This window comes from Bradysia coprophila (genome assembly GCF_014529535.1).
Source record: "Bradysia coprophila strain Holo2 chromosome X unlocalized genomic scaffold, BU_Bcop_v1 contig_173, whole genome shotgun sequence".
NCBI classification, from domain to species: domain Eukaryota; kingdom Metazoa; phylum Arthropoda; class Insecta; order Diptera; family Sciaridae; genus Bradysia; species Bradysia coprophila.
The window spans coordinates 1007012-1026879 of NW_023503302.1; the positions used below are offsets into that span (position 1 = coordinate 1007012).

The 19868-nt window shown below is 34.0% G+C and overlaps 2 protein-coding genes across 6 annotated transcripts in view; one reads left to right on the forward strand and one right to left on the reverse strand.

The window, feature by feature from the left end:
- Positions 1-8848, forward strand: part of LOC119068106 (putative protein kinase C delta type homolog) — a 36920-nt gene extending 28072 nt beyond the window's left edge. For 4 of the 5 annotated variants that reach the window (XM_037171547.1, XM_037171546.1, XM_037171542.1 and 1 more), the window contains 7 exons: positions 2078-2214; positions 2284-2457; positions 6234-6388; positions 6503-6650; positions 8191-8370; positions 8439-8579; positions 8658-8848. In XM_037171547.1, the coding sequence (XP_037027442.1) occupies positions 2078-2214; positions 2284-2457; positions 6234-6388; positions 6503-6650; positions 8191-8370; positions 8439-8579; positions 8658-8807 (1085 nt within the window). In that variant the 3' untranslated portion in view covers positions 8808-8848. Of the gene's footprint in view, positions 1-2077; positions 2215-2283; positions 2458-3782; positions 3886-6233; positions 6389-6502; positions 6651-8190; positions 8371-8438; positions 8580-8657 lie in introns of those variants that run through there. The other variant, XM_037171545.1, reaches the window with a different exon arrangement.
- LOC119068107 (alpha-tocopherol transfer protein-like) lies at positions 6020-16053 on the reverse strand. The gene is made up of 8 exons (XM_037171548.1): positions 15826-16053; positions 14384-14540; positions 14194-14301; positions 12909-13053; positions 12459-12838; positions 11934-11941; positions 11181-11189; positions 6020-6031 (listed from the first exon to the last, which is right to left on the reverse strand). The coding sequence occupies exons 1-5, from the start codon at positions 15944-15946 to the stop codon at positions 12467-12469; spliced, it is 903 nt and encodes a 300-aa protein (XP_037027443.1). The 5' UTR covers positions 15947-16053; the 3' UTR covers positions 6020-6031; positions 11181-11189; positions 11934-11941; positions 12459-12466.
- Between the last annotated feature and the right edge of the window lie 3815 nt (positions 16054-19868).

A 19868-nucleotide genomic window follows, 5' to 3' on the forward strand; every position in this document is an offset into this window, starting at 1 on the left:
TGACGCTTATTAATAAATATTTATATCTTCCATGTGTTTTTGTTGTTTTTTTTGTGAAATGTGCACAGCACCAGTTTTTACGGAAAATATTCCTTGTCCGAAGAGTAGTCTGTCTAGCACATCGCTGCCATTACGCTATAAATTTAGAATATTTCAAGTTTATTTGAAAAAGAGAATCTATAATTTTCACTGTGCAAACTACTACACATCATCATCAAGTGTAGCATAATTATTCCTGTTTTAGTTGAATATACATTAGATGGGTGGAGAGAATGGCAACGTATGTGTATATTATAGTGGGTGGTGTATTGTTATTGAGATTGAAATGTGATGTTTCATTTTAACGGTCTTGTTTTCGAGAACTTTATTCGAACGTATTAAAACTTGACTTCGAAATTTGGTTTATTGAAAAGTTACGTTTTCAAATCAAATTTCAATGATTCAACCTGTAAATTGTTCGTTTATTATACGTGGTCGGCATTATTATTTTAGAATCGGAGACCGACTTTTGCCGTATAAATTCGTTGCCATAACGCAAACTTTGTTCGAGCTTAAAGTTAGGAGAGAATGTAATCAAAACTGAAGTTGAAAACGTGACCACATATATAGCGTAAACATATTAGAATGAATAGTGATACTTTTGCTGTCATTGCCGACACAACGTGGGGCCATGTTTTCTGATTATTTCTACTTTTTACATTTACATTTCTACTGTTGCTGGCAAATTCATTCGAATCCATACTATATCGTGCAGATAAAGTATTATTTTACTTTAGAATTTGAGTTCTAAATACTATATCCTGGGTATTCGTCGTAATGATATTGAAATAACAATTCATGTTGTACCTTTCCTCTCATCCATTCTTGATACAATGGCACTGTGTTACCACTAACCTTTTATTATTTTCTATTTCAAAACTATTTTTAGAACTTTTTGTGCATGGTGTGTTTGTTTTCATAAAAAAAATAATTTGGTTTGTTTTTACACGTAAATCCGTAAGTTCTGATAAAAATAAGAACTCATCTGGCTGATATATATTTGACTTAGATTCTATCAATTACGAACACTGAAAATTTTCATCTCCCACATTTGAAACGTGGTATGCTTGTTTCGTGCGGCGTTAATTTGATAATTATTTTAATTCAAAGTAGAAATTGAACAGTATTATCAAGACTACGAATCTCATTTTTGGCCAAGACTTTCTTTCATGCAATTTTGAACCATAACAAATGTCGAACCCGTCAACTAAAAATAAACCTAAATCTTCAGTTATTGCCATCTTGTTCTTTCCCCGAAAAGAATTTCACCCAAAAGTCAATTTTTTCTTAACCTTTACATGGGCGGTAAGCACATCTGCAGTTTTACTAGCGGATCTATTAATTCATTTGGTCTGAGAATAATTTCAAATTCTACTTCATTTATTTCAAAATGTTTTTTTTGCTATGTGAGATCAAAAGAAGCAGAGCTTGTTGTTTATTCTGAAGATGATGATAGCCGGCCGTAACAGGTTAACACTGGAGCTACTCTCAAGAGATGTCATTATTTCCACATATCTGTTTCTCCATAAATAATTCGGTGGTATCCCTCAATCCACAACGCCGCACTGTGTCGCCTCTCGACTATAAAGTAAGCTCAAGATAAATTTTTACTTTTTCTGGGTTTTGTTTGTTCCTTTCCTTCTTCACGACCCACATGTACCTCATCACATAAGTATAGAGCTTCCTCTACACTACTTCCATCTTGACAACATATACATTGTATATTATACAACGATGTGAAGCTAATAAAGCTGAAGAACGTTAACCACGTAAAACGTTTCTTTGAGTTTTGTTTAATTTTAATATTTTACAAAACTAGTCCTTGAGGGCGATATAAATTCTCTTCAAAAATTCATTAAGAATCTACAAGTCCAAGTAACGCGTTCCCAAATAAAACAAGATAAAATTCAGAAACGATTTCCAACTAAGCGACCCTCCGAAGCTGAGAAACCGTAAGTGTTACCTTGACCGTTTTGCATCCAAATTTGCCTGATTTAATTTTTCTCGGATTAAATTTTATTTTGTTCATTTCCAACAGAGACATCATACACATTTGCACAATTCCAACGGTCAGGACGTATTACAGCACCTGCGACCACAATACCTAGATTTAAGAAATATGCCGTAGACGATTTTCACTTTCTTACTGTGCTTGGGAAGGGTAGTTTTGGAAAGGTATTCTATTTGAAAATTTACTTCATATTCTATTTCCGATTGGTATGTTTAATTTGGACGTACTTGCAGGTACTTTTGGCCGAACTGAGAAATACAGAGTTTTACTACGCTGTAAAGTGCTTGAAAAAAGATGTCGTCCTGGAAGATGACGATGTCGAATGTACGTTAATTGAACGAAAAGTATTAGCTCTAGGAACAAAACATCCGTACCTGTGTCATCTGTTTTGCACCTTCCAAACAGAGGTAAGTTAATCGTTCTAAACTAATGAGAAAAGCACTTTGAAAACAGCTCTTTGCGTTGCAAATACAAATTCCTTTTGAAATGAAAATTTTCTTGAACACAAAATTGTTCAAGCGTTCAACATGCAAAGCGAATGTTTCGTTTTTCTTCTAGTGGAGCATCTTAACGGTTGTGAATTGAATTAGTCTGTCGTTACGGACCACTGAAGTTCTTAAGGTGTATTAACACGATTTTACCTCTCTATGTTTCGGATTTCTTCGAACGCTTTAATGAAATCTTCTTTTGTATCATTGCCAACCGTACTACGTGTCATACATTATATTGCACTAATACCGCGAATAAAAATATTTCCTCTTTAGTATCTAAAAAGGAATCATAACAGCCTCACTGAATTTTAAATCGTTCATTTCCATACCAGCAAATTGAATTTCGCCGTTGAATAAATGTCGATAACAACAACACCTGTTAATGTGAAATGTACCTTTACGAACGATGATACCAGGTTGTGATTACCTTGAATAATTTATACATACAGCAGAAGTGTGTAAGTCCATTAATCGAATTTTCAAAATGGATTGGCACGTTTGTATACAGGAAAATATTTGTTCGAATATCTTCCCTACCAAGTCATTTAGACGAGCCAAAATTAATTTCCTTTCAAACGAAGCAAAAGTTTTTTTTTCATTCTTCTTAATTGAACGCAGTCAAATAATTCAATTAAGTCGAAGAAAACATTTCGCTGCAATTGAATCTATTAACAAACAGCAAAAAAAAACAACGAAAACATCAAATCACTTCCCTATGTACAAAAATGTACACTCTATGTACGACAGCTCTAATTCGGAAACCTCTAAAACGTTTAATTAGTTTCGAAAAGAAAAACACGTCTAACTTTGACCTTAAACCATATAAACCGAAAGTCCGACATTGTGCTTTAGTGAGTCAGATAGCAGAGACGCTACACTATTATTGATGTGAAAAATAACCCGAATCAATTTGTTATAAAATTGTCTGTCCACTCACTGATTGAATGACGTGGATCGGTTTTTTTTTCTTTTGGCAAACGATTATAAAATCGAAAAACATTTTTTTCCTCTCTCGTTTCTTTGTTTATTTGATAAGAATCGGATGTGTTTTACTTTTTTGTTGCGTACGATGGTACTGCATACATACATCAAACGTATGTTAAAAGTTTCGCGTGGAAGAAATGTAAAAAAAAGTTTGTTTACAGAGAAAGAAAAATTGGTCAAAATATATATACACAATGTACAATGAGTGTGGTTACAGCAAAATTAAACGCAAAATTCAAATGAAAATTTATTTTTAGAGTCATCTGTTTTTTGTTATGGATTTTTTTTGTTTCTCTCTCACACTTCAAAATAAAATCCGGGCTTGTTTTCGAGTGTAAAAGGCTTCAACACTTTAGTCCCATAGGTCCTCAGATTTTTTTACCACAACACTTTTCATTGACATTTTTTTAATAAATCCATTTGCATCTGGTTTTTTATTTGCATCCAAACCTCGAATCCCGAAATTATTTTGAAAGAAACAGTTTCATATAATTATTATATATTGCCGTCGACAACCATTGTCATTTATATATTCATTCATATTAATGACTGTCATACAATTGTATCAGCTGCTGTTCGTCTGTTCCATAAATACAACAAAAAAAATGAACTAATTTCGACGGCTCGGGACTGAAAATGATCTCACTCTTGTCCGCTTTGTTCATTTTCTGGTTATTTTAACTTTACCCATCTTAATTGGGTCGTATATTGTCTTCCGTTCTTTTTCCTAAATCTGAATTCTTTAATTCCTTCAAAGAGTTGTGCAATTCGTTTGACTCTTTCAGAACTCGTAACCGGTGCTGTTTTGCCGTAAATTGCATAAGAGACTTTGATTTTTTTTTTAACAAAGGAATTTCTACTATTCTCGAAAAAGTTAAGTCTGTTATGCAAATTAGGATAGTGTTAACCTCAAACCGTTTGCTGGTCGTTCTGGCAGATTGTTATTTATTATGGCCTATCTGTTGCTGAATGAGATTTTTATTCATTCAGGGTAGAGGTCATTTAATCTTGCCGTCTATTTAGCGCAGATAAAATCATATACAAATCCCGACATCAACAACGAATCTGAGAAAAAAATTCTTCTGTAAAGAAAACCTTTGACTGCTCTGCGTTTAATCTGGGATTTTTGGCCGAGCATTTTACCTCAATTTTTCCCCTTTAAAAACCTATCCAGATGTTTTGTCTGTCACGGTTACATCTGGAACTTTTATGATATATTTAACCTTTAAGAGTCACTTTGCGAAATCTTCGACCAATTGAAATCCAAGGGTTCTCCTCCGAATACAGCTTTTTTGGTATAGATGGATGGTATAGGTGTGGACCTATGGGTTAAAATGCACTAGACCGAATTGGGAAAATGTGTATTTAGTCAATATTCTCCTTACAACTAATCGGATAAATGTGAAATTATGGTCAAATACTAGCCTCAACAAGGACAACATTTAGCAGTATCGATATGTTCGAAAAAGTTCAGCTGCGTCGCTCCAGCAGTAATTTTACCTCGAAAAATTGACGATTTTTGAAGAGGTCCGGAGGACGGCGCGATCCTGATCCTGATCCTGATCCTGCAAAGTAATGGTGTGGGATGTCATCACTAGGTACCTAGATTAGAACCCTATAAAAATCGCCAAGGTTAAGTGTTCGCACCGGCAACAGTATCACTTTTTCAAAAAAAGAGCTCAAAAATGACACCCCCGTGAAAATTTGTTCACTCTAACTCATCCGTATCAGAACTTTTCTTAAAAAAATTTTTGTCTGATATTCTTCCCTGCACGCTAACCTTTCGCTTGATACCTCATACGATATGATCCGACCGCGATAAGTGTGATCTGTAGTCACGTTTTAGCAGAAAAGTCGACCTACGACAAAGCTGAAAAAACTTAAATTTTTGATCGGAAAAAAAATTATGTTAAATTAATTAGCAGGCCTGAAATATAGTCCAGATGTCTATCCAGACCTATTCCACCTAAGGTGAAAGTGTTTGAAGAAAAAAATTCTTCTACAAATTACTAAGTCTGGAGAAAGATTTCGAACAAGATATAACTCACAAAGATCGAAGACCCGTTGGTTTCAAATTTCATATTCGCAAAGATTTCGCAAAGTGACTCTTACTGCGATTTTCAACGATTCATGTTAATACGAGAATCAGAAACATATTATGTAGCTGGCATAACAAAATTCAAAAAATATATTTCCTTAATGGGCGTGGAAGATTGGTTTCTATCAATAGAATTCGATTCCAAATTTTGAAAAATCGAAATTTAAATGAAATTCTACCTGTTTCTACCACTGACCCGATTCGGAAAAAATGCATGCTCCGCATCCAATGAATAATATCTCTTGCACAGTATATCCAGCTCTGGTATCTATTATCATTCATGCATGGATTTCTATTTGGATTGCATTGCGATAATTATGCTATGTAATGATACATAATATACCTTTTATCAGACCGATTTTTATTTTCTTTGATGGATAAATGAATTTAAATAAATTCGCAAAAATTCTGCGTATTTTTTTTATACCAAGAATGCGAAAATTGTTTCGAATAAAAATTAAATTTTCTTTCAAAAGTTATTACTTTCCACGGAATCTTACTAACATTAAACTTGAGGTAAAGATAACTTTTTTTCAAAGCATTTTTCTTAACGTTTATTGTGTATTGAGTTATAGACATAAACAAATCGAGAAAAAAATGTATATTTTAGAGTCATCTGTTTTTTGTTATGGAATATCTCAATGGAGGCGATCTAATGTTTCACATACAAGTAAGCGGACGCTTTCCCGAACCGAGAGCGAAATTTTATGCCGCCGAAATTATTTCCGGATTGAAATTTTTACATAAGAAAGGTATAATTTATCGGTAAGTACATTACGACGATCGATCGACATTTTTTTTGTGTCATACTGTATAAAACAACGCAACAATTGTAAATAAATTTTGATTTGTGATCCTTTCCGCCCACCCAACCAAAAGTGATTTAAAATTAGACAACATTTTATTGGACTTTGATGGACATGTCCGAATAGCCGATTTCGGAATGTGTAAACTGCAAATATATTTGGACAGAACGGCAGACAGCTTTTGCGGAACACCGGATTATATGGCACCCGAAGTAATAAAGGTAGGCTGAATGAACGCAAAATAATTTATAAAATAGTCAATTTTTACGAGCGGAGCATAAGAGTAGTGAAAAGTTTCTGTGAAAATATGACGAAAAGTTGATAAGTTTCCCAATGGGATTTGGAATTCAAAGAGACCGCGTGTGCAAAGAATGTATTTTTGTAGGAAATATTAGAACGGAGATGTGATCGGAAAGCCAGTGGAAAATTTGTAAAAGAGTGCTAACGGCAGAGTTATAGTTGAAACAGTGAAGTCTAAGTTGACTATTTGAACGGGTCTTAGACATTTATTTTTCCGCCGAAAATAGAGAGAATTTCCGATCCATTTATTTTGTTAGAGCTTAAAGAACTTTAACAGTTTTTATTCCCATAGCAGCAGGGACTATTTTTGGGAAATTGTTTTCTCATATTTTCCTAAATTTTCTCCGACTTTTGGAAAAAATTTAAGAAAATTCAAAATATGCGAAATTGTTTTCCCAAAAGTTTTAGGGCCAAAAACAGTCAATGAAGTAAATCGTGAAGTTAGGCTGGTAAGGAACGTAGAGTCCAACACGAACCGAATGCGTTGGTTGATCAATTTCTGCATATTACATATAATCAGTTTATGTTCCAGGTACAATAAAGTTTTGTACCATCGGCAAATTGATTGGCTTTAATGTTAGCTCGACGCGTGTGACGTCGAACGAAAAATCAATAAATACAGTCGAACCTTACTCACCAGAACATCATCTTTTCGTAAAAACCACGGCAGAATAAAAACCAGGCAGAAGCGGTTCATTTTCGAAACGTCAAATAAGGGACCTAATACACTGGTCGAAAATGACTTCAAATAAACACTGACATAAATCGAAAAATTGTATTCGCAAAAAATATAGGACTACTAGATTATTCAGGTCCCTAGTCAAATCAGCGCTACTGCCTGGTTAACTTTACTCTGTCGTGGTAAAAACAAAAACTTACATGAGGGGACTCCTTTTTCGCCATCTAGAAATTCTCAATTGGTTTAAAGAATTGCCGAAAAAATTGGGAAACAAAACACAATTTGAACGTCCGCAATCCACACGGAGACTATCAATGTCTGTCCATGTATGGAAATGCAGTATGTCACCAAACGTCTTATATCATGTAAAAACCCATATGACCGGTAAGGGATGTAAAAATGCCGAAAACCGTATGGACATCCTTTTTAGTGACCCCAATGCAATGTGGAGAAAGCTATTCCCATATTCTACACTATGTGATATAAATTAGTATTGTCCATTAAGGTGATACACAATTTGTTTTCGATTTCAAATTATTTTAGATTTACCGCACCGATGAAGCACACCACATAAATTTCTGTAAAGTTGTAAATAGTAATAAAATTCACTATTCAACGCTTTTTTATATAAACAGTGCAATTACACTGAGTGTATAGTTAAACGATGTTCTTTATTAAATACAAAAAAAAACGTTTACTCCCATCCTCCTAGTATCTGATTTCAAAGTTAATCGCTGCATGTTTCATACAATCTAAAAATAAAACTCGCAATGAAATTGCAGGGGCTAAAATACAATCAAGCTGTCGATTGGTGGTCATTCGGTGTTTTGCTCTACGAAATGTTAATTGGTCAATCGCCATTTAGCGGATGCGACGAAGATGAATTATTTTGGTCAATTTGTAACGAGATTCCCTGGTATCCTTTCTATTTGTCCAAGGACGCTTTGAATATATTAAGCAAAGTTAGTTGTGATAACATCAAGTTGTTGATGTGTGGCTTTCGATTAATTTGTTTAATTTTTGTCCGCAGTTATTAGAGAAGGATTCAAATACGCGAATGGGTGCACCAACGAGTCCTCATGAGGACATAACGGAAAATATTTTCTTTAACGAGATCGATTGGAAGAAATTGGAAAGACGAATGCTGGAACCACCGTTCAAACCACAAGTGGTAAGATTTAACGAAAATATTTGACCGTACAGGCTTGGAAAGAGTAGATTTTAATTTACAACAAAAAAATTTGTGCAGAAACATCCCCTAGATACCCAGTACTTCGATCGAGCATTCACAAGAGAACGCGTACGTTTAACTCCAATCGACAAAGAAATTCTACAATCAATGGATCAACAGCAATTTCAAGGTTTCACCTACACAAACCCCAATGCAACACCTACTTGAATTGAGAGTCATCCTATTTCTTAAAATTTAAACCAACAAAATTAAACAAAACCAATGGAACGTGTACACTAAAAAAAATTGTTTTTGTTATAAAAATTTTTGTATTGTCGCTTCATGAGAAAAAATTATTTTCCAAAATAATGTCACCATTTTTGGATTTGAAATTATTTGTCCAGTGCCGGGAAGAATGAATATTATGCGAAGTTTCATCGTTTTTCTGATGGTTTCAGACGTTCGTTGGACATTTTTGGATCAATTATAAATTGTTAGCCTTGGCTACATGGACCAGCTCGGCTGTTGGTTAGTGTGTTAACAAGTTCATTTGAAAAGAACTATCGAAACAGTCGCAGAGTCTATTGTGTGGCTTATTTGCGCCAATTTGAAATTAAATTGCTTACATCCCAGATAGTACAATGTCCATTGTAGCACGAACGCTTTAGTTTGTTCACTTCGGATGGTGATTAAAAGTGTTTATGAAATTAATTTTCCTAGGTATATGCACGCGGAACCTAATGATCTTCAGGAAGGGTTAACTCTGATAATGTGATTCAGTCCTGCAGTTTGTATGTTGGGTTGGGAACTATCCATAATTGGAAAATTAAAATTGCAAATTTGAGGAGAAAATCGTGTTGAGGTGATGGTCGTATTGTGACGAATAAATCTTCATCGAACTCTCTGTTATAGACTTTAAGTAGTGTGGTAGCAGTCGTAGGCTTAAAAATATTAATTTGGGCCGGGTTTTAAGAACAATGAATTTTGTTTACCAGTGTCGGTTTAAAATCTTAGTCAGGATGAGAACTGAAATTTTATTTATTTATTTTTTGTGAAATTGTCAAATTTAGTGAAATAAAAGTTTATCATGAACGTGGCTTTTCATTCGTCGTTTGGGATCAATACTTTTACTTTCAACATCAATTTGAATTTTCTACGGTGTGTGACGGATTAATTAAGGCCCTCACTCACGGCAGAGTAAAATAAACCAGGCGTCATTTTCGAAACGTCACATAAGGGACATAATACGGGGGATGAAAATGAACTCAAATGAACACTGACATAAATTGAAAAATTTTATTGGCAAAATATCAAGGGCTACTAGATTATTCAGGTCCCTAGTCAAACAAGGCGCTCCTGCCTGGTTAACTTCACTCTGTCGTGCCCTCACTTCGATCTCTTTCACACTCTTTTCGTTTATACAAAAACCCACCAAGAAATCAGGCAAAACATACTTTTCTGAATAACTCTTCGATTACCGAACTTAACCCAAGGAAATTTCAGCCCTTGTCAAATGGTTTTGTTGTTGAGTTGTTCGAATTCCTTACAAAACAACCTTGTGGAAATCCGTTTATTCGCTTGAGTCATCAAACGACGAGACAAAATTTCTTTTAGGAAATATCTTCAAGATTATCATTACCTGTTATAGCCCATCTCTGAACTTAATCTCAGGAATTTCATTCCTCATCGAATGAAAACAGTTTTTGAAAATCCGACGAGAATTACTCGATTAATCCAAGGCTGTATACTTTGAGGAGGTCACGCACACCGCCATTGTATTAGATACGCGGGAACACACCACTTCTGATGATTTTACATGTAAAAAAATTCACCACATCATCAAGACGACGAGAATCATCAGAGTAGGTGAATTTTTTTATGAAATCGGCCATTTTATCATCAACTGTGGTGTGTAACCCGCGTATCTGTATCTGCGTGACCTCCCCAAAGTATACAGCCTTGGATTAATCGTGTTATCAATGAATTGACAGAGCTGTGAGTGTGACATTTTCAATTACGGTTTTTGGTCGTGCATTTAAGTATTGTAGATCATAGTGAACTTTTTGTGACAAACATTTTCGAAGGATTTGTATCTGTAAGACTCTGATTTTCAGTAAATTATGACAATTATGTCGATACATAAAAGTCAGTCAGTTTGGTATTAGTACATTACTACTATAAGGCTGTTTATAAGAGACGTGTATGTATACGAGCGCTTGCGCAAGTATTAGTACGAGCCTCTTATATACAGCTTTATATCAGTGAGGTATTTTATCGCAGTAGGCAAACATCTCTTTTTCTAGTGATATAATTTTGCTTGCAAAACCTGTAGCACTCTAGGGTAAATTTGTACGTCGTGTACGTCTCGCACAATACACACACTACGTATACGATAAAATAGCGTACTATAACTGGGAAGTAACTAGTTATCTCGTATCACGGTGAGTAAAAGTATCCGAGGGCGGCACCTGGATCCGAGAAAACTCGTTACTTCCCAGTTACTATTACTCTTATATACGTCGTCGTATGCGATAAACGATTTTTACTCCGTGCAACCCCAGAAAATAAGTCATTACTCCATTGGCATCCCTCGCAAATAACAAGTTCCATACCAGGCCGTAATCTATTAATCATTTTCCATTCAAGGTAGGTAAGATTTTTGCCGTTATTTACATTGCAAATATTAGACGGCGTCGACGCATCGTGCAATATCAACAGTGTCGAGCGATAGTCATTAATACTATTGAAATTATTCATAAAATAAAAGTTCTAACAACATAAAATCAAGAAGCAAATGTACAAATCAGAATCATACACGAGACATACGACATACGACACTTTAATGAATATACATACCTATCACACGACGGCACAATAATAATTATTACATATATGTTGTTATACAAAGGTGTGCAGAGGTAAAAATGTGCAATATACACTCAGTTGAATTGCCATTATTATCATGTTGATTTAAAAAAAAAATTCTATAAATTTTTAAAAATATTATTTTTTTTGTATTTGATGTAATTTATATACTTGTATTCGACCATGAAAATAATAACGATGTTTACAGTCGTTGCCGTTTCCATTTATTTCATTGTTACAAAAGCTAACAAATTTTTATACCAGAAAAGTCGTAATGTGAATGTAAATTGCGGGAGAAAAGTTGAAAAGTGAAGTAGCGAAAATTGACATCGTGACTGACATTTTGAAACTAATAATTAAAATACAAGTGTGCGTATTAGGGTGGCCCAAACATTCGGGGAGTTCGCGTGTTCACAATATTATTTTTTTTAAATCTTTTTACGATGCAGTCTTACAGTAGCATTATAGGTGAAACACATTTTAAAAATATATCCAAAAGTAATCTGAAACTAGACTAAACTCAAATAAACTTTTTGCGCGGGTAGTTCTACAGTTTCGTGCCCTTAAACATCGCAATAAGTCATATCATGACATCGGGAAAGACGAACCCATTCAAATATAGCAACTACTTTGAAACTCATACTCTTCACACTCTCTTCCAATTTTACGAGTCGTACAGCAGGTCTGAGAAATTTAATCACAGAGATTTTCCAGAAGTTGCTAATATTTGTCCAAATTTCTAGCCAACAACTTTTTACACGATCATTCCAAAAAAAACATTTTTGGGGGCTGTACAAAGAAAGAGTACGTGTAGAAGAAAAGAGTAATTGGGATTTGCATCGTGCGTGAACGTTTAAACTTGGGCCACCCTTATGTGGACTTAGTTTCCATTGTGATAAATCTAATCTATCTATGATAAACTTGTCTTGGTGTAGCTCGTTCTATGAAAAAAAATTCTAATAAAACCCCAAATAATATCAAAAGACTGCCAGACTCATAGAGATCACCCATAGATTAGCAAATTAATCGAACGACAATTGTTTGAAACTTCCATCAAGTCCAAAAATATCACCATCTCCATGCGGCTTACCTTGTCGCAATTTTTCATTCACCCGTTTCGTTGTTTCTTCCTCTTCAAAAAATCTGGCATTCGCCTGCATACTTGTGTACGAATTTTCACGCATTTTCTCAGCGTCACCGGCTGAACCACCATATTCGTTTGGCATTGCAGATTTCGGAACACATTTGTCCAGGAATGTATCCATGGTCGCATGTAATTGCAACATGTTCATTAATTCCTTTTTCGTGAACGGTTTCATGAGTGCTAACACTTTATCCATAAACGAAACGGTGTTGATGAAATGGATTGCCTTCAAACGAATCGGTAATGCTTCCTGCAAACGATTTGTGTGTGTTTTTTTTTTAAATGAAATTTGCATATTCCAGTGATAAAATTAGCCTTGCCTGGATGTAAAACATAAACTTTTTGAGTGCAATGACATTGACCCGAGTCAAATGCATCAATGTACAGCCCTTCATATCAATTACGCACACATATCCTTGTCTAAGATCATTTTGTGCGAACCAAACATCGGTTACCATTCCAAATCTTCAAAAAAAAATCGAGATTTTTAGTTGACGAATGCGCAAATTCTTGTTTTTTTTTTTCATTTTCAAAGAAAGTGTATACGGTCACGCTCAATTAACAGTGTATTTATGTAATGTCGGTTTTTTAATAGTTATTTATCTACCAAGGTAGGTATGAAGGTATTTTTTCGCACTAGATGTCGATGTGCGAAAAAATACCGGCATACCTACCGTGGTAGATACAACGTTTTTCGCAATTTCGGGCCATAATCACCTTTCCAATGCAAAATATTACCAAAATTTCTACCAAACATTAACATGCAAACATGAATTCATTTGAACGATCAAGCAACCTGTACTATATACACATTATAATGTGATGTATAGAGACGCGCTAAATAAAATCAAGTAGTCAATGTTTAGTATGTACGCTTCAACAATACGTTCTGTATAATTGTGTGACTCTGCAGCCGAATGGCTATGGTCGTTGCTTGTTGTTTGGAAGAATTTTGGTGTTGGATGTTCAAATCCTGCTCTGTGCAAAGTTTTTATTTATAAAATTTAGGCTTTCTTAAAGGTACTAAGCTATGTAGCGTGCGAAAAAAATGTGAAAAAGCCCAAGTGCGAAAAAAATAATCAAAAACGCACTGTAAGATAAATACCTTTAAAACGACATCAAATGGATGCATGGAAAGGTGATGATTATGGACCGGAATTGCGAAAAACAAATTTAAGATGAGCAGAGAATACGGAATGTGAGTAAATCGAAGTAGTATATTACGACCTTGTTTGGAACTTTTTATTTTACCAACCACTCAAGTCAAAATACAAAGTTCCGAACATTTACGTAAGTTACTCACTAAACCCTCAGCAAATGATTTGTAATGCTCAAGTCACAGTCGGCGACTTTTAAATAAGTAACACATTTCGTTGCAGCTGTTTTTAAGCTACTCCATTAATACAAACAAATCTGTTTTTTTTTGTATTTAAACAGTTTTACCACTACCCCATGCATACGTGCATACATTGGTCACCCATTTAAACAAGTATTAGCACATTTGCTTGTATGGTATGAGTGGATCAGCTAAAACAAAATACTCGTTTCAAAGTTACCGACTGCACTTAACCAATTTTGTTAACTTTGTAATCGACTTAAACTTACAATTTGACGGAATTCCAAAAATTGAATTTCAATACCTCCGAATCAATCAATCTGCACAAAATGACGCCATACCCTTCTGCAGTCAACTCCGGTAATAATGTAAATGAGCTAATGAAGAAATAGAGAAAAAAGTGGATTCTGTCATCATTAATTGATTGAAAATTATCCGAGCCGAAATTATTTCACGTACGCAATTTTCATTTGAGATGTTACATCCGTTCCGTGTACATTGCGATTTTTGAAAAATTCCGGCCAATGCGTTCGTGCTGTATGATATGTATCTAGACATATTTTAGCTTGTTCTACGCTGTAGTAACAAGCGTGCAAAAAGCGCATTGCTTCCAACTCTAAAATCGGATTAGAACATCAAATGAAAATATTTCCATTAATTGGAAAACATGTAATTGAATGACACCACAACTATAAAATAAACATTCCGGCTGATGTATAATTAATAAATATTTTCCACTACAACGGGAAAATGTATCCGTGCTAATACATAATAGGCAAGTTAATTACAGCAATTTCGATTGATAACACAAAATTGAATGTTTGAAAATATTATGGAATTAATCGAAATGCAATTAGCCAAGTGAACCGAAACATCGATTATTTTTGGATTTTCGAATAAGTGTGCAGAATCGACAAAGCTTTTTTTATGCAACCGGTATCATGGTTTCCATTTATGAGTTTCACAAAAAATAATTGTGCGTCAGATTTTCATTTTTCTACAAATTTTACTTTTCAGACTATTTATGCCTTATTTATCGTCAAAAAGGTTCAAATTGGTTTATTCGTTTCATTAAATGAAGTAAAAGATTTTCTATTAATTCATTCTGTGGCTATAGTAGACGTTACTACAGAATCATTTACTTTTACATCATTGTAATTATATAAGAATTACTAAGAGTAAGTTATGTACAAGAGGTTATTTGCAACATCCCGCGAAAGTGAGTCATTACATGCTTGACACTAGCAAGTAAAATATCTTAAGTAATTGTTTGGAAATTTTATTTTGCCGAGTCTGAGGTGTACAATGTACTATTACACGCTTCACAGCAGTCAAAAGAAGTAATGAAATAAATATTGCATACTGAAACAGCAAATTTAGTTGCAGGGTAAGTAGAAAGAAAAAGTCTGTTCAAAATGGGCTCACACTGAAGTATTCCGTTTGAGTATCCGTTTACGCGATAGTTTGTTTAAACAGTGAAAGATCGACCTCTTTTATATTGTTTGAACGATAGGTCACGTAAATGGAGAGCTAAGCTGGGCTGAGGGTCAAAATTTACGAAATTCAAAGTTCAATTTTCTCTTATTTTGACGTGTGATCCGGGATCGATTCTCTTATATTTAATCAAAATCTCATTCCCCACAAAACATTCAATTCACAATATCATCCTTTCCACTTGGACCAATAAGTCCAATGGAGTTGTCGCATAAAGACACTGTTCGAAATTTCTGTTCCAGTTGATTCAACGCATAGTCAAGCATTTTTAAATGGAACATATTAGATACAATGAACTGAACGTTAAAAAACACGTAAGTACTCGCATATAATTAACATTGGCATATGATGAAACAAAAAACACCGACAAGCAATTGACTATTAAAACAATTGTCTGCATCGTTAACCTGTTATGCTCGGTGTATGCGGTTGCCGGTTATACCAATCTTGTAATTTTAACACTTCACTGCGAATCAATTGAGGAAACTTTTCATATTGTTTATCACACGAGACTAGTTGTAAAGCCATTTTTTGTTAGAAAAATTGAAAAAATTTACAGCGGAAAAATTGTGAGAAAACGTTTTACTCAATCGATTGAATCTTATCAACCGTCGTTTGTTGAATGATCTGTTTGACTACAATATCTGAGTCTGATATGTTACATTACGATGTTAATGAGTAGTGTCTTTTTTTCTGTTTAGTCATTTGCTGTGTTTCTGTATTTGTATGTAACCAGTAAATATATTTAAAAAATAAAAAATTGAAATTCATAACAAACTATGTTCTAATTAAGAACAAAACTCTCTGAGCGACGGAATTACGTGCTTGAAGGTCACCAATTACAGCTCATTGCTGTCACAAGCGAAAGCTATTTATCTAATTGCAGGTACCTTCCTATACATTTCTCAATTTTCGTTTTATTACATTGATAGCATTGAGACGAAATATAGATTCTGTTCGAAAACAGTGTATGTAAATGTGAATGTGTAAAAACATATGCGACATGCGACATTATAAATTAGTTGTACGTGTGGAAGAGCACACGGAAAATTGATGAATTAAGTGGATGAGTTTCATTCTTTCAGAAATCACACAGAAAATAATCTCAATTTGTATGCAATCGGTTCACATTTAGAGGTCGGTATAATGATCAGAGTCGGATATTCTACAAAGGTCGAGATAATGTGCACATCGGCTATTGTTCCACTATTTAGAATGTAGTGTGCATGTTAAGAAACTATAATCCCACAAAAACCTCTAAATAGGAATAAATGATGCAATTCCGATTTTTACAACTTCCAAAAAATCTGATATCGCTATTGTTGACGTATTCTGCGATAGTACGCAAAAAAATTTGATGTTGAAGTTGTAAAAATCGAAACTGCGTCATTTATTCCTCTTTACAGGTTTTTGTGGGATATCAGTTGTTTTTGAAGTTTTGGGCTAGAAATTACTGACCTATGCAAAGACATAAGTATTAGAATCAACCTGTTATCTGAGAGGTCTAGAAGAGGACCAAAGAAAATTTGAAAGAACCTCAAAAATCCGTCAGATCTTTCACTGAGAAGAAGTTAAGCCAAGAAGTTATAGGAACGAACCTGCTACTACGTCAAAAATCATGAATGTTTACAATGAAACCAAAAAGAAAAAATTGATAAAATTAAACCTAAACCCAAGCCTCCTTTATTTCCACAATTATAACACTTCCAACTGCCCAACATTTATTTCACGAAACACCACAACCATCAGAACACATCGTCAAAAAAACGTCACATACTTCATCAACTTTTACTTAAATTCAAATTTGAAATATTTGCGCTACATTTCAACTGATACAAACCGTACCGATCCACCCTAACACACCGTTTTTAGTGATATAGCTCGTTGAACTCGCGTATTTTCAGCTTATTTTCATAATGAAAAGGAATTTTTTAGATGTTGTTCGGAGCGGTGGTCGCTTTCTTCTTTTTAAGATGTACAAACTGCGTCAGGAACTCCGCTATCGCTACGTTCATGATACATAAGAGGAAGGTTTGTTCAATGGTTCTGGCACATTTATTAACGATAAACGTTTCCGTCTCTTTCTCAGATCTTTAAGTTTATGATCTCAAAAGAATGTGATAAGAAAGGCTCGTCAAAACGTTTTTCGATCATAATTTTAGAAGAACATTGTTGAAATTTTGTAGTTGTATTGAGTACGACTGACATTCTGTGTATATCAGCCAGTTGGTTCCACTGCACCGTAGACGTCAATAAAAAAATGTTCCGCGCAGCTGCCCTAAACTATTATAGTAACTCAATATATGACTAATATAAAATTCCTATTGATTCCTGGGAATTTATGTTCCGAAAAATCTCAGAGCGCATTTCCATTCACTATAGCATAATGGCTGCTTAATAGAATAACTGGTAATGCGATTTGTTTGGCAATATAAAGTTTATTTCTTCGATTTTCCGCTTTATATTGTAGTTTCGAATTACTTTTTGTTGTGGTTTGTATAATGCACGACTTTTTCAGCATTAAAAGAGGAACAAATATCCGAATGTATTTCCTTTTACTATGTATTCTATAGTGGGTGTACAATGTACATACATCAAAATCAGAATATTAAATTCATATCATTCGGAAAATTGCTCAACCACGATTTCAATCCGTCATACTCACCCGGTCATATAATATTTTACGGTGGATATTTGTAGCTGCAGCGTTGAATTAGTATATATCCGTAAGCAAAATGTCTTTAGGGAGAAAAAATGTTAATGTTGAGTTGAACTAAGGCCGAAAACACTTGTTTTTTTCCTCTATAATCCGTCATAGTAACTACACGAAGCAATACAGCAGATCGTTTCCGCTTATTAAGTATCGGTAGCCGTAACGACAGATCTTATAGCAATAGTCACTGCGACTGTTTCCATAGCAACACTTTCTGTAGCAATTTTTCCCACAGCAACAATCTCCTATTATGATAGGTCGAGAATTATAATTATCGCTACATGAGACGCTAGATTCACCGATTGTGAAATAAAATTCTTGAAAACTCCAAAAAATGTTACGGTGGAAGAAATTTATAATAAGTTACATTTTCAACCATTACATACACCATTACAATACATTTACACGTTATAATGGAATGAATAGCGTCAATTGGATTGTAATTGTTACTTCTTATAATTCCGAGACTGTAAATTGAAGTATTTTAAGAATTGCATTCAAAACGCACGAGGCATCGAAAACGTGTTTCGACCAAAAATTTTCTTTGTTCTTTGATGCTTAACGAAACAAAAACAAAGAGAATTTTCATCGAAACACGTTTTTCAATGCCTCGTGCGTTTTTGAGCTTTAAAAAAAATTCTTAAATTTAGGAATTTTGGAGAATTGTTAAAATTATTGAAAACTCTTAAACCTGAAGAATCACTAAAATAGACTAACTACGATTAGGAGTTCTCAAGACTAACAAATTCTACAGAAGAGATGACTGCAAGAGAATGAGAAATTGTACTCATAAAGAACATTTTCGTTGCAGCTACTTTCGTTGCACAATGCGTCCCAAAAAGTAAAGAGGATTATGAGTGTGTGCGTCTAATGATTCGGAGAGTGAAGCAACAGTCTAATAAAATGTCAATAGTTTTTTTTATATATAACATGTAATTCATCATTTTCCATCATCGTTAGGTAATAATATTTTTTTTTCTTTTTCTTTATTTTTAGGCAGTGACTGATTCACCATTAGATTTTTTCCCTTCATGTTTTTTTTTCTTTCAATTTTTTTTAATTATTTACATATTTCAACTCGAATTTCGAGCAATCTCATTTTTCTATTTTCTTTTTATAATTCAAATTTTTTTCTTTTAGAAAACAAAAAACAAAACTATAAAAAGGAAATTGTTTTCACTTTTTTACTTCCTCTCTATCATAAATTCCTATAATTTCTTTTAGATAATTTCCATAACTGAGTTTTCGTCATTTTTTTATTTTTAGTTTTTAAAACATTTTATCAAAATGCTTTGTTGGTTTGTCAATTTGTGTAGTGACAATAAATCGTGTAATTTGAGTAACATTTTGGTATAGCACTGAAAATTCTTATATTCTTTTGTGAAAGAAAACATAAATGAAACTGGCACCTTTTAGTGCATCTCTCCGGTTGAGACGGAACAATTTCAATCAAAATAAAATCAACTGCTCCTTCGGCTGGCAAAAGTTGATTTTATTTTGGTTGCATACCGAATCGGTTTTCTCATTCTCGTGTCGTATTTTTGGTTTGTTTTGTATTTTTCTGAATTATTCATGCGAATATGAATAAACAGTACATGAATCGCTTGGTATCCAAATCCAAACTAATATATGGAAAATTATGGAAACTCTATCGAGGAGTCATTAACAATTCTAATAAGATTTCCAATTTCCATATGTAATTTTTGACGATTCCAATTTGAAAAATCATGAAAAAAA